At 39.1% G+C, this 15,726-nt stretch overlaps 1 protein-coding gene across 2 annotated transcripts in view; it reads right to left on the bottom strand.

Moving 5' to 3' along the window:
• WDR44 (WD repeat domain 44) overlaps window positions 1-15,726 on the bottom strand; it is a 59,593-nt gene that overhangs the window by 23,839 nt on the left and 20,028 nt on the right. For both annotated transcript variants that reach the window (XM_050964898.1, XM_050964899.1), the window contains exons 3-7: window positions 11,838-11,912; window positions 10,525-11,182; window positions 6,713-6,795; window positions 5,472-5,567; window positions 890-1,026 (exon numbers count right to left, since the gene is read on the bottom strand). In XM_050964898.1, the coding sequence (XP_050820855.1) occupies window positions 890-1,026; window positions 5,472-5,567; window positions 6,713-6,795; window positions 10,525-11,182; window positions 11,838-11,912 (1,049 nt within the window). The remainder of the gene's footprint in view (window positions 1-889; window positions 1,027-5,471; window positions 5,568-6,712; window positions 6,796-10,524; window positions 11,183-11,837; window positions 11,913-15,726) is intronic.

Below are 15,726 nucleotides of genomic sequence, written 5' to 3'. Positions count from 1 at the left end.
CTTGTTATTGTTTCATAACACGTTAGGGATACTTCTGTTCCATCTTGCTACTTTGTTTCCAATTGTAAATAATATTAAGCAAATATGTATCTAAGAAAGCCAATACTGAAGGAAGAAAATGCAAAGCAAAACTTTGCACATAGAAGTTTATTTATGTGGCTGTCTGAACATTATTTTGTCCAATACTATATGTATTTATAAACAGTACAAATGTTCATTTATGCTAAGGGCTTAGAGATCTCTGCATTAAAACATGACTTAACAGCATCAAGTATCTGCAATAATCTACCATAAAGTCAATTGACAATCTCCAAACTTATTCAAGAACTCAAAAGAGAAACTATAAACCTGTTTAAATAGGATGGAGACTGTAAAATACTCAACTGTAATGGCGGACATAGATTTTCAAAGCATGAATTACCTCTTAATATTTATTTTCCCATAAATTTATTTTAACTACTTCTTAGACACTCATTATAGTGATACAATAAAATGAATTCAGTTCACGTCAGAAGCGACACAACATTGCGCCTATTTACTGCTGTTTAGTTTGGAGGTAGGGCTGATTTTCAGAGATGCTGAGGACCTGCAGATCCAGTCAGAGATTTATTGTCCAGTAGACAGTTATCCTAAAAATACAGTATTTCAATAGATATCCTCTGTTACCTAATTAAATAAGCTAATGTCAGAGAGAACCGGGTAACAGCATTCAAATTATACACACCACAAACAAATGGATGGGTTGAAACATACCTCCTTGCTTCCATTAAAAAAGGCTTTAAACAAAATAGTGAGTACAGAAACAAAACAGGAATATTAGAGCAAGGGACCACAACAATATATCGCAAGCTATCAGAGATGAACAGCTAAAAGCCATTTTCACTCATACCTGACATATTCCTTAGTTCTCCTCATGATATGTAACGTCAGGGGGTTAATGCCTGTTGGTAATTTTTCTTCTGCCAAGCTCAATGGTATTTCTTCACCTGTATCAAGGTTCTTTATCATTACACTCGCTAGAATTTCCTGCAGTAAAGAAAATATGAAGAATCTGACATTAATGAGGCTTCCTTGAGTCCTGAGACTTAAAACAATGATTTTAGAGGATTCTAGAGAAAAAAGGACACCTTATATACTGGAATATTTTGTATTTGTTTTTAGTGGGAAATTCTGCAGTACATGATATGCATTATAGGAACCATTTTTTCATAAATTGTCTTGATTTAGACATGCAGAATGCCCATGATGCATTTTTAAAAAAAAGGACACAACTAACTGGATTATACGGGTAGAGTTATACATTTTAGACATGTGAAGAGAAACATTCTCTATGACCTCTGCAGAACACAGACCTAACTTGTCTTCTGTTTTACAATATGCAAACTCAACTATCATCTATTTCTGAATCGATATTTGGTAACTGATACTGCCCTATTTAATAGTCAACTGTACCACTCTACAATTAGGAAACTGGAGAAGGGAGCAGATTGGATAAGATGCGGATTCCAAAATTCTGAAATCCTTCTATTAAAACTTTACTTTAGGTTTATGTCCGAATGGAAAAGAGAGGGGACCATATTATCTGCCTACTGCCAACCTCTATTCACCAGGGGGGACTGTGGGCTAGAACAGTTGAGTCCAAGTCAGGGAAAGACAGGGACAGCTTTTGAAAGGCAGTTTAACCTAGTGATATCCTAGATGTGGTCTGCCATCCCATGTTAGCAATGATTAAGTCCTGGGTTGGCTAATTCATGCCTCCATTCATTTTTTTAGTTTATTAATAAGCCGTCTGTTTCCTAATTCCACTAGGAAGATGTTCATTTGATAAGAAAGGTTTTACTCCATCCTTTTTAGAAGCATGACAAATTAAACTTGCTGGAATTCCCACTCATGATGCTACTTAGTTTGAGAACGGAGTGGGGTAAAGCAATCCAAGGAAGAATAATTTTAAAGACAGGTCCCCTACCGCTATTAGCCAGGATGGTCAGGGATGCAATCTCATGATCTGGGTGTCCCTAAACCTTGACTACCAAAAGCTGGGACTGGACAACAGGATGGATCTTTCAATATATTGCCCTATTCTATTCATTTTTTCAGAAGAATCTGACACTGGCCACTGTCAGAAGACAGGATACTGGGCTAGGTGGACCACTAATCTGACTCAATATGGACATTCTTATGCTCTTATGAATGGAACCTAAAATTTTACTGAAATAACTAGTACAAATTTAAGGTATGGAATGAAGCAAGAGATATAAGGGAAAAGCATAAAGAAAACACAAAGCCAACAGTGTTATTCCAACAACAAGACAGTTAGTGCCTATTTATGAGGGGAGGGAATCCTATAATGTCAGAATGGACAAGAATACGCATAAGAATATAAGTCATAAGTAAGGCTAAGATTTTGTCCTCCTCCAGGTTCCAGCGACTCAAGGGGACAGCCTGCCGGAGTGGGGGTGGGGAGGGAAAGAATATCATACAGTTCCCAGCCACTATGGTGACAGGCAATAAACAAAAATTCACAGAAGCCGTGACCTGTCCGTGACTTTTGCTGCTGCAGCTCCATGGTTTCCACTGCCACCATGGTGGCTCGGAACTGTAGGGTACTCTTCCCCTCCCCACCCCCGGAGGCTGTCCCCTTGAGTTGCTGGAACCCTGAGGAGGGCCCCGGAGGATGCTGTCGCCGGAACCCTGCAGGGAGACCCTGAGGAGGCTTTTGCCTGTTGCTGGAACCCTGTTGGGGCCCTGTTGGCTGCCAGCTCCTGTCCCGCAGCCCCAGGGGCTGAAGCAGAAAATGTCACAGAGGTCTCTGGAAGTCACGGATTCCGTGACATATGACTAAGGGTATGTTTGAGTACGACAGAAAATATTCTATCTTCTAATAAAATATGCAGACAAACACTCTTTGAATTCCAGTACGCTCAGAGGCATTTAAACACGTTGTGAGCATTCACAGCCCTTAATTCACTTGAACTCATAGACTCAGACTTTAGGGTCAGAAGGGACCAATATGATCATCTAGTCTGACCTCCTGCACAAAGCAGGCCACAGAATCTCACCCATCCACTTCTATAACAAACCCCTAACCTATGTCCGAGTTACTGAAGTCTTCAAATTGTGGTTTGAAGACCTCAAGCTGCAGAGAATCCACCAGCAAGTGACCCAGGTCCCATGCTGCAGAAGGCGGCCAAAAACCTCCAGGGCCTCTGCCAATCTGCCCTGGAGGAAAATTCCTTCCCGACCCCAAATATGGCGATCAGCTAAACCCAGAGCACGTGGGCAAGACTCACCAGCCAGCACTCAGAAAAGAATTCTCTGCAGTAACTCAGATCCCATCCCATCTAACATCCCCTCACAGACCATTGGGCATACTTACCTGCTGATAATCAAAGATCAATTGCCAAAATTAAGCTATCCCATCATACCATCCCTTCCATAAACTTATCAAGCTTAATCTTAAAGCCAGATATGTCTTTTGCCTCAACTACTCCCCTTGGAAGGCTGTTCCAGAACTTCACTCCTCTAATGGTTAGAAACCTTCGTCTAATTTCAAGACTAAACTTCCTAGTGTCCAGTTTATACCCATTCGTTCTTGTGTCTACATTGGTACTAAGCTTAAATAATTCCTCTCCCTCCTTAATATTAATCCCTCTGATATATTTATAAAGAGCAAGCATATCCCTCCTCAACCTTCTTTTGGTTAGGCTAAACAAGCCAAGCTCTTTCAGTCTCCTTTCATAAGACAGGTTTTCCATTCCTCGGATCATCCTAGTAGCCCATCTCTGAACCTGTTCCAGTTTGAATTCATCCTTCTTAAACATGGGAGACCAGAACTGCACACAGTATTCCAGATGAGGTCTCACCAGTGCCTTATATAACGGTACTAACACCTTCTTTTATCTTTGCTGGAAATACCTCACCTGATGCATCCTAAAATTGCACTAGCTTTTTTAATGGCCATATCACATTGGCGGCTCATAGTCATCCTGCGATCAACCAATACTCCAAGGTCCTTCTCCTCCTCTGTTGCTTCCAACTGATATGTCCCCAATTTATAACTAAAATTCTTATTATTTATCCCTAAATGCATGACCTTGCACTTTCCACTATTAAATTTCATCCTATTACTATTACTCCAGTTTACAAGGTCATCCAGATCTTCCTGTATGATATCCCGGTCCTTCTCTGTGTTAGCAATTGTCATGGTATAACCCCCACTCTGAACCTTAGCGTCCAAAAGATGGGGTACCAGCACGAATCCCCCTAAGCTTAATTACCAGCTTAGATCTTGTAGTGCTGCCACCAACCAGGACTTGCAGTGCCTGGTACACTCTGGTCCCCCCAAAACCTTCCCACAGGACCCCAAGACCCAGACCCCCTGGATCTTAACACAAGGACAGTAAACCCTTTCCCCCACCATTGCCTCTCCCTGGAAGATCACTGTGATTCAGACTCCTTGAATCTTAAAACCGAGAGCAATGCACCTTCCCCCCTCCTCTTTTCCCCTCCCCAAGAGGTAATACAGATTCAAGCTTCGTGAATCTAAAATAGAGGAATTCCACCTTCCCCCTTCCCTTCTCCCACTAATTCCCTGGTGAGGACAGACTCAATTCCCTTGAGCCTCAACATGGGGAAAAAATCAATCAGGTCTTAAAAAAGAAAAGCTTTTAATAAAAGAAAGAAAAAAGTAAAAGTTGTCTCTGTAATCAAGATGGTAAACGTTACAGGGTCTTTCAGCTTATAGACACTAGAGAGAATCCTCCCCCCAGCATACATACAAATTAAAATCCTTCCAGCAAAATACACATTTGCAAATAAAGAAAACAATCAGAAACCGCCTTTCTACTTGTACTTACTACTTGAACAGAAAATTAGAGAGCCTGTAGGTACGTCTGGTCACTCTCAGAACCCAGAGAGAACAAAGAAAACACACAAAGAAAGACTTCCCTCCACTGAGATTTGAAAGTATCTTGTCTCCTGATTGGTCCTCTGGTCAGCTGTTCCAGGTTCACTGTTTGTAACCCTTTACAGGTTAAAGAGACATTAACCCTTAACTATCTGTTTATGACAGCAATACCTCCTAGCTTTGTGTCATCCGCAAACTTTTTTAGCACATTCCCGCTTTTTGTGCCAAGGTCAGTAATAAAAAGGTTAAATAAGATTGGTCCCAAAACTGATCCTTGAGGAACTCCACTAGTAACCTCCTTCCAGCCTGACAGTTCACCCTTCACTATGACCTGTTGTAGTCTCCCCTTTAACCAGTTCCTTATCCACCTTTCAATTTCCCTAACTTGTGAAGAACAAGTGTTGCTCTACACCGTTCCCTACCGCACCTTCCTTTTCCCCATCTCATTATACCATGGTTCAACAGTGCACGAGCAGGGGTGAAGAAACATTACTATTCTAACCCACCTCTCAAGCTGCAAAGAAAAAGCACACAAGAAAGAACTGGGTAGAAGTCCTAGTAATACCTCATCTGTGAGTTCTCTTCCAGAGTTAGATCTGGGTCTTTGCGGTCCAAGTAATTCATTTGGTATTGTTTGTCCATCAGCGGCTTTTCCATTTTCCTGCAGTTGTGTGTGTGCAGAGATATATAGATATATTAATGTATGCATTTACTTCAAACATTCTTTAAGTACATTAGTTTCACTATAATTCCAGAAGTACAAATTGGCAATTACATTACACTAGATTTCCAGAAAAATAGAGATATTAACCATTTTCCAGCTGAAAAATGTCCATTAAAAAGTATTCTGAAATTAAACTCTGAATGAATAGCTATACAGATGAACTATCAAATACACAATACTTTAAACATCTAGGCCTGATATCTGCAAGTGCTGAGCACCTGCAGCTCCAACTGACTTCTGTTAGAGTTGTGAATGCTGAGAACTTGTGAAAGATTGGGTCCCAAGATCTAATAGCTCCCCTTGCCTCTGTCCCAACCAAAGGTGATTGTGCTTATATTTAAGTGACTTTCTGATTATCTCATTTTCTCTTGCTATGTCCTGTGGTGAAAGTTTAGAGTCAAATCCCTGGGCAACTTCATTGGCTATAATGGAGTTAACCCTAAGGTGAATCTGGCCACAATAATTTCAGCTGCATGTTTGTCAAAATCTACTGTATCAAATCAAACAAAAGGTGGATTGGGAGATAGAATAATATTATTCAGATAAAAAACACCGTCACTGGCAAGAGATGTTCTAAGAAATACTGACACAGTAACTGTATTTTCTATTGTAATAGGCTCTCCTCCTGACTAGTTGGGATGCAGGTAGGTGGGGTTAGAGAGAACCTGGAGAAGAAAGGGCAAGCATTTAAGTGAGCTGCTACTTGTAGTCATCTCTAGGAAACAGGAACTTGTGCGAGGCTCCATCTGCATTAAAGGACTGTCAAGAATTAAAAAAAAATATGCCGTCACTATTTTCATTCTCCTTTTGCTGCATTGTATTTTATGCAATATTAGCTACAGGTATTGATTTCTCCAAGTTTGTTATGATGTGAAAGTGCCTAAATAAACCCATATGCTGCAATTTCTAAATACTTTATTAAGGTCATCCAAAGATTTTAACTTTATTTGTACACTGAGGTAAGGACTATCTTTTCATTTTGTCTGTGTGCACATATATGTAGTGCCTAGCACAATGGGGCCCGGATACATGAATGTGATTCCAGATAGCCACAATGCAGAATAATATATCAGTTCACTAACCTGTGCAGTAACTATTTTATCTCCACTGGTTGCGCTTGCCAGATCCAAAGAAGGCTGAGAATCTTTGACCATGCAGTCTGTCACTGTATTCAAAGCAAAGAGATCACCAATTGTTAAATTCTCTCTAGGAACTATAAAGCAACTGCAGGTTAGAAAAAGGTACACCATGATATTATTATATGCCCTAGAATTTTTTTTTATTTAATTGCAATACCAAATAGAGATCATTTAGTCAAAGTTACATTAACAAACCACATTTTTCAAATTGAAATAAATATTATTAGTAATCTGTATTGCCGATTAGATTTCTTATGCACACAAATCCAACACAATTTAAGGGGATCATTTAAGCTTGAAAATAAGTTTTGCTACTAACCTCTACTCCATTCAGCAAGTGTTTATGTTACTGGTTTTTCCCCCCCAGGGCCTGAGCAGCACTTGTTTTCGTTTACTTCTGTCTATTTATTAGCATGAAGATGTAGATTATACACGATTCAGCCGCAATTTGCACAGCTCTGGGAAGCGTCCATACATACCACGCTGCTGAACACACTATTCATTTTTCTGTTCCTTGTACAAGACTTTGTTAGGTAACTACTTCTACTGAGTAGTACAGGCAGCCAGTGCAGATACTGTACTTTGGTGAAACAATAATATAGTAGCTTCTTTAAACACAGAATCCTAGGACTGGAAGGGACATCGAGAGGTCATTTAATCCAGACCCTTGCACTCATGGCAGGACTGAGTATTATCTAGACCATGCCTGACAGATTTGTCTAATCTGCTCTTAAAAATCTCCCATGACAAAATCTCCCTTGGCAATTTAATCCAGTGCTTTACCACCTTGAGAGTTAAGAAATTTTTCCTCATGTCCAGCCTAAGCTGCCATTGCTACAGTGTAAGCTCACTGCTTCTTGTCCTGTCCTCAGAGGTAAAAAGAGAACAATTTTCTCTCCTTTTTCCTTGTAGCAACCTTTTATGTACTTGAAAACTTATGTCCCCCCTCAGTCTCCAGACTAAATAAACCCAATTTTTTCAATTTTCTCTCATAGGTCATGTTTTCTAGACCTTTAATCATTTTTGTTGCTCTTCTCCAGACTTTCCCCAATTTGCCCACATCTTTCCTGAAATGTAGCACTCAGAACTGGACACAATACAGCAGCTGAGGCGTAATCAACATGGAGAAGAGCAGAAGAATTACTTCTCATGTTTTGCTTACAACACCCCAGATCCCTTTCCTTCCTAGGCAGACATTTCCCATTTTGAATGTGTGCAACTGATTGTTCCTTCCTAAGTGGAGTACTTTGCATTTTTCCTTATTGAATTTAATCCTATTTACTTCAGGTTATTTCTCCAGTTTGTCCAGATCATTTTGAATTTTAATCCTATCCTCCAAAGCACTTGCAACCCCTCCCAGCTTGGTATCATCTTCAAACTTTATAAATGCACTCGCTGTGCCATTACCTAAACCACTGAAGAAGATATTAAACAGAAAAAGATCCAGAATGGATACAACCTAGTTGGATCTACTATAAGGTATTTCCCTAGTTTCTTTATGGGAAGGTCATGCGAGACAGCATGAAACTTTAGTAAAGTCAAGATATACCATATCTACTGTTTCCTGGCTATCCACAAGGCTTGTTATCCTATCAAAAAAAGCTACCAGATTGGTCTGACAAATCCATGCTGTTACTTATCACCTTATCTTCTAAGTGTTTGCAAATTGATTGCTTAATTATTTGCTCCATTATCTTTCTGGGTACTGAAGTTAAGCTGACTGGTCTGTAATTTCCCCGGGTTGTCGTTATTTTCCTTTTTATAGATTGGCACTATATTTGCCCTTTTCCAGTCCTCTGGAATTTCTCCCATCTTCCATGACTTTTCAAAGATAATCGCTAATGGCTCAGATACCTCCTCAGTCAGCTTCTTGAGTATATTAGGATATATTTCATCAGGCCCTGGTGACTTGCAGACACTGAAGTAATTTTTAATTTGTTCTTTCCCTATACTGGCCTCTGATCCTACCTCATTTTCACTGGCATTCACTAAGTTAAACATCCAATCACAAACAATCTTTTTTGGTGAAGACCAAAACAAAAAACTCATCTCGCACTTCTGCAGTCTCCACGTTTTCTGTTGTTTTATCCCCTCATTGAGTAACAGGCCAACCCTGTCCTGAGACTTCCTCTAGCTTCTAACGTATTTGTAGAATATTTTCTTGTTACCCTTTATGTCTCTAACTAATTTAATCTTGTGTTATTTCCACTTTTTGCAAGACTTTTTTTTTTTGAGTTTCAGATCACTGAAGATCTCCTAGTTAAGCCAGGGTGATCTCTTGCCATACTTCCTATCTTTCCTACACAGTGGGAGAGTTTGCTGTTATTGTGACTTTTATAATGTCTCTTTGAAAAAACGCCCATTCTCTAACTGTTTTTCCCCTATAGTAATCTCAAACTAAATATTTATTATAGAATATTTTACAGGCCATTTATAATTTTAGAATCAACAAAAACTGAAATAGTCTAATGATATAAAATGCAATAGTAACAATATGACCTCACTAACTCTTTCTCTTTATCACCCAGTGGTTAAAAATCACCCAAAAATTTATCTAAGCTGACTTTTGGCCAACTGAAACTACATAATTTCTCTATTTGTTGGAGCAAAAGTTAATTTTCCTCCTAGTAGAACGTTTCAAAGAGTTTCATTAGGAATGTGCCCTGCTTAAAAACCAAATCTTCAGACAATACATATGGGGAAAACCATCACTGGAAAACTAAAATGTATGTGTGTACTATGCTGGGTGTTTTCCCTTTCACCACAAGAGTTCTACTTTGCTCAAAAGTATATTTTATAGCATATCAAACTTGCCGTTTTCTGTCCAACACTATTCTCAACATAAAAAACAGCCTTCTCCTATGCAGAAATAGTTGATAGAGTGCCAGAAGATCAAGCTTCTTTTGGTTGTGACTAAAAATTATTTGAGTTATTGCATTAGAAATTTAGTACTGAAGGTTTAATTTGACCTTTGTGAATGGATTACTGTTTCTAATCAGCTGTCCTCATTGTTGCTGGGCAATTCTCTGGGACAGTATATAATTACTCAGTATAAAGTGGCATAGTGCTAGCTTTAGAACTGCGTCTCATGTTTACTTATGACACTCCAATACAAATGCACACCCAACCACCATTAGTAGAAGGTAGTAAGGTACCTATAGCATGGGCAACAACAACAACTAAAAGTCATGTGTAGAGATTAAGAAGTTCAATATGAATACCAAAGAACAACTCTACTTCTAAAGATCTAGCCATAAACACAACTGAGTCTCACATCTAATCTGTGGCTTTCTAATCACTATTTTTTAAAAAAACATTTAGTCTCCTGTTGCTGTGCAGAAGAGACATAAGCAGGGAAAAGAAAGGAACTGTGAAACTCATCACAAAGTGGTGCAAAAACAGAAAATAAAGAAAATAGAGAAAATGTTTCCATTACCTTCTCTTGCACTATTGTTTTAGGTGTTCTGTCAGAATTTTTCACCCACTTTTATTCAGAAGTATGGAGTGAGAGTTTAAAAAGAAAATTTCAGTTAACAGCCCAAATCCCATTGACTCTGAAAGGGCCTTGGGCTCCTACCTCACCTAGATATCTGAAAATCTCATGTGATTGTTCAGTTGATTGCATCTCTTTAATTCAAGGATAGCTAGCCAAAAGAAAATCAAGAGGCTCAATAGTTTCTGAAAAGCAGAAAAATAGCAACTGTCTATTGACAGAATACCTGGACAGAATACCTTAGGGCAAAGCATATACTTGCCTTCTAAACCAGATAACTTTCGCACCTCGAACTCCAATTCACTCTTTTTCTTCCGTGGCGGTGGAGCGGGCCGTGCAGGTCGTGGTGGTCTAGGAGGAGGAACATTTGCTGGAGGCGGTGGGCGTGCCGGAAGAGATTTCTTAGTGCTAGCAACTATATCAGGTTCTACACTAAGTTGCCTTGGGGGTTTGGCTGGAGGCATTTCTTCTGTTGTAAGATCTTTGGTAGGTAAGAAATCTGAAGTTACCTGTTCTAAAATATCTGTCTGTTTCACTTCTGTTATTTCCTCATTTTCAGATGTTTCTTTTGGTGAGTAAGTTTCTGTGATTTTAAGCTCTTCAGCTGCATTTATTATTTCTGCTAGTTTATTAGTGGTTTCACCTTCCTGATGCTCAACAGCATGGTCAGAAGGCAAAAAAAGCCCTCTGGATTCCACTTCTGCCTCCTTACGTGTACTCTGAGTCACAGGTTCTTGAGCATCTTCTTGTAATGCTGATTCTGTAGCTACTAGTTCAGGAATGTTACTAAGGATATCTGCTCCTGGAATCCAAGTATTTGTATCTGAAGTTTGATCAGTTAGTTCTTTTCCTTGGGAAGCCAAAGGATCATCATCTAGCTGTTGTACCTTTTGGCTTTCTTCTATAATACTGTCAATAATCTAAAAAAACCCAAAACATATGTTTGCCAAGACACACAAATATAGGAAGGCAGAGTTCTGAGAGCACACTTGTCAGGCAGTCCATGCCACAGCATAGGATAGGTCTCAGCTTCTAAGGAAAAGTCACCTCACTTTTATAATGAAAACAAGGACACACAACCAGTAAACATTATCCTCCAGCATGTTTTAAAGAAAATTATGGGGGCTAGAAGCTAAGTACAGAAATATGCCCACTTCAGTGGTAATGGGGGAAAGTGACTTCAGAAAACGTAGATTGCATTTTACTGTAGTTTATATTTTTTAAAAGATAAGGTTGTAACAAAACACAAAAATCAAACCTGATTTATTTTTTTTTGACGTTTATCATCTCTTACTCCCCCTATTTATTATACTGTAAACTAGACAAATGATTTAGTGGCCACAAATCCTGATTTTTTATTTTGGCCATATTTAGTTTGATTCCCGCCCCCCCCCCCCCCCCGTTCCCCCAAAACGGCATAAAACTGTGTATTAAGGTCATTTTAAAACTTATTGATTCCAATTTCTATATATTGCTAGAAATATTACAATTATTAAAATATTTTAATTCAGCTAAGAAAATTCTCAATCTAAATTTAGACTTTTTTATGTACTGGTAAACAGATGTTTAACTAACCTCTTTAGAGTCATCTTGTTTTACTTCCTGTATCAGGGCCTCATCTGCAACTCTGGGTATATTGCTGTCTGTTTCCTGTAATAACCACCATCGATAACAAGTAAGGAAAGGAATAAGAAATTCCTCACTAAGGTAATTTAGCAAAGATACAAATTAAGTGGCAAAGCAGAAAAATAGCCAAAGGGGGCAAACACTCTGCTATATATGAAGACTCGTTTTACTGCTGTCATACTGAGAAGCTTAAGTAGTAGTTCACAGAGCAAACTGGAAAACGTATGTCACTCTGGGGTAGTAACAGAAATAGACAACATACACTACACTGAGAAATAAAAAAAGTAACTCAATATCAGTAGTTTTCTATCCTCCTGCTATTTAGGAGTGCCTGATAAAGTCTTTGCCTTATCCCATCTTGATCCTACACAGAAATTAGAATCTCGTGCTTATGAAACCCAGTAATTTTCCCACTGAAATCTCACAAAAACCAATATTCTGACTTCACTGCTAAAATGACCAAATTGAAGGTAATGTTGAGTTATGAGAAATAAATGCAAGCATATTTTTTAATAACCTGCAACAAATGAAAATTAGGAAAAATTAAACATTTATAAGAGGGAAGGTAGGTAAGGTAATATCTTTTACTGGACCAACTTCTGTGGGTGGAGGGTACAAGCTTTTGAACCACACACTGTTGTTCTTCAGGTCTAGGAAAAGAAATCAGAGTGGGACAGACAGTGAGCATAAGGGGGTAACATATTGCAGGTCCCTTGAGATGAGTGGGCAATAAGATTGTTAAGCGAAAGGGGTTTGAAGTGGACCTTTAAGGGTATGTCTACACTACCCACCAGATCGGTGGGTAGTGATCGATCCGACTTCGCTTCCGCCTCTCGCTGCAGTGGAGTACAGGAGTTGACGGGGGAGCAGTGACAGTCGACTCCGCGCCATGAGGATGCGAAGTAAGTTGACCTAAGAGATGGAGACTTCAGCTCCACTATTCTTGTAGCGGAATTGCATATCTTAGGTAGATCCCCCCCTCAGTGTAGACCAGGCCTAAGGGTTAGCAGGCAGGTGTGTGTTACAGATTGTTGGAATGAGCCATGAAACCAGAGTCCATTAGGTCCATGGCTTTCAGTGTCTAGCAGTGTTAAGAATTTAAGCTCCCAGGCTTGCTTTTGAAGGTGCTGTGCAGGTGTCAGAATGAGGAACGAGAGGTTAGATATGAAGCAATCGCTTTGTGAAGTGTTCGCTGATGGATGAGATGGCATTTTTGTCTTATTTTTCTGAGAGTTCATTTAGAGTGCAGTGATGGTCTAGTTTCACCCATAGTTGTTAATGGGGCATCTGATGCACCAGAGGAGGTACCCTACATGTTGTGACAGGCACGTATAGGATCAATAAATCTTTAAAGGTGCATTGTGAGGGGTATTCATCATCATAGGGGTGGAGAATGTCTGGGGGTTTTGTAGCCATTGTTTGATAGGTTCTGGTGCCATTTTGATTTGGTGTGTCCTGGTCTGCAGGGAGCCTACTAATGCTTGGGAGTTATCTGAAAGTCAGAGGAAGGAGTTCAGGAAAGATTTATTTCAGGATATGGTCCCCATAAAACATGGATTGTAACTGTTTGATGATGATACTCCACATGGGCTCCAGTGTGGGGTGGTAGGTGACAACTCGGGGTGATTGTCATTGGCTTCCCCCCTCCCACATACTGAATTAGGTTTTCCCAGGGTATCTGGGTGGCCCTTTCCATTATGCAATCTACTTCTCTGGTAGACTGTCCTCGCTTGGTGAAGGCAGTTTTAAGTGTGTTTAGGTATATGTATCCCTGACTCTCTCTTTGGCGCAAATTCAGGGGTAGCTGAGTGCCTGGCTGTAGATAAGAGATTTTTTGGTGTGTCTGAGGTGGTTGCTGGATCTGTGAAGGTAAGTTTGCTGATACATGGGTTTCTTGTACATAATCACTTGTAGACTTGGTTCAGTAGGAGACACTACCTTACCTCCTTGTGTTTCTAACACTCTGGGATCAACACAGCTACATTTATAGTAGTTTACGTAAAGTTTGTCTTGATTATGCAAAACTAGTTCAGTACAAGTGATCTTTAGGTACTTGCAGTATTTTCACATTTTTAAAGCCTGGTACTACCATCAACCACAACAGCAAGTGTAATGCGATTAGTAGTTACCAGGTTAAAGCAGGACAGTCACACTTGGCAATCACAAATAAGTCTGAGCTCTTGAAAATTCACAACCTTGTATTCTGTCCTAACTATAACTGCTTAACACCTGGCATAGCAATACTAGTTAACACAGCTGAATACAGATGTATGTTCAATCAGATGCTTTTGGAATCTAATGAAACTGCAGTACAGTATATTAAACCCATTTCATTATGAGGTTTAATGACCACAAACAAGAAAATACTTAAGCAGTTGTTTACCATTCCTCAGACAGACAAAACTGCTCCACCCTAAAATGAAAGTCATTAAGTGTGATCCTTATGGGATATTTGCTTGTTACAAAAAGAAGAAATGTTGTTAGAAAATACTCACACATCCAGGGCCGTTTGCGTCTTGTAACATTCATCTGAATAGTATTTCCACTGATTATGAACAAATCTTAAACATACAATGCAAACCTTAGAGCACTTTGTTTCACCCCTAGTCACGCTTAGCCAAGACAGTAAAATGTAGCATAAACTTTATAAGTTTCCATAGAAGCAGCTCCAGGAAAACAGTGCAATTGACACAATGAAGTGTATTAAATACACTAAGACCTAAAGCAAACATTTGGAACCCAATTCTAAAGCATGAGCCATTTATTTAGCTCAAGTAACTAAACTTAATTTTGAACATTTTAGAGATTGGTTAAAGACCTACAACTGCATGTTAAAAGTGTGGACTTTTCATACAATGACAAAAAAAAATGTCCAAAAGAAAAAGTATTTCTTTAATTGAAATATGCTATTTGCGTTATGGTTATACCCATTACTTCTTGAACAGCATTTCTAAATAGTTACTGGCTGTACTGGTATGACATTCTGTGCAGTATTTTCAGGAGACCGCCGCCATTTGTTCAAACTTAACCCAGGGAGCAAAAATGAGCATTTCTCAGGAATAGTAAAAGAAGTTATACTGGAAAATTGATGTTACTAATCAGTGGAAGAAGTGCTCCTTACACATCTGCTATTGCAATTTAGTTATTAGGAATTCACTTTCTCCTCTTCAACACTGCTAAGGGGACAAAAAAGCTAGTTTTCATTTCAGCAGACACAATACTCATCATAGGCTGACCCGTAAGCTTTTAGATACTCTGCAACTCACCTACTATATGGCTTATGATGATGTGGAGAAAAGAGAGTGGCTCTTAGAGCCCAAACCCACAGGCAAAGGCCAGTATTAGCTAGTCTTACACAGAAGAGACAAATCATGGTGCATAACTGGCTGAGAGAAGTTGATAAGCCATTATTTTAACCTGTGATGAGGTCAACCCAATGCAAGAGCAATGTAAAATGAACACACTATTCTACAGCTCTGGTCTGGTGATAGAGTAAATCAGGAAGCAGTGATTTTCATGCGAGTTGAACAGTGCTCTGTCCCACCCCCATCCAGACCTCTTATTTCATTAAGCCTTCAAACTATTAGCAATTTTAATCTCAAATTCATAGCCAAAGTGAAAAGATTTCTGACATTTCATATATTAATATGCACGTGCACTTTGTATTTTACAGCACCTCAATATTTATTTTTTCTTGATAGAGGCAGAGACCCTTTTTTTCAGACTACTGTATCTTGATAGAGATTTTACATGATAACCATTTTAGTATAAATTTAGCAGATTTGGTCTATTTTTTTCTAGATCTTTTAGTAACCTAGTACAGTTAAAAGGTGTGTTA

Source organism: Gopherus flavomarginatus, chromosome 8 (assembly GCF_025201925.1).
Source record: "Gopherus flavomarginatus isolate rGopFla2 chromosome 8, rGopFla2.mat.asm, whole genome shotgun sequence".
Classification (NCBI taxonomy): Eukaryota; Metazoa; Chordata; order Testudines; family Testudinidae; genus Gopherus; species Gopherus flavomarginatus.
Note: the sequence above shows the minus strand (reverse complement) of the source record. Positions and strands in the feature narration are given on the sequence as shown.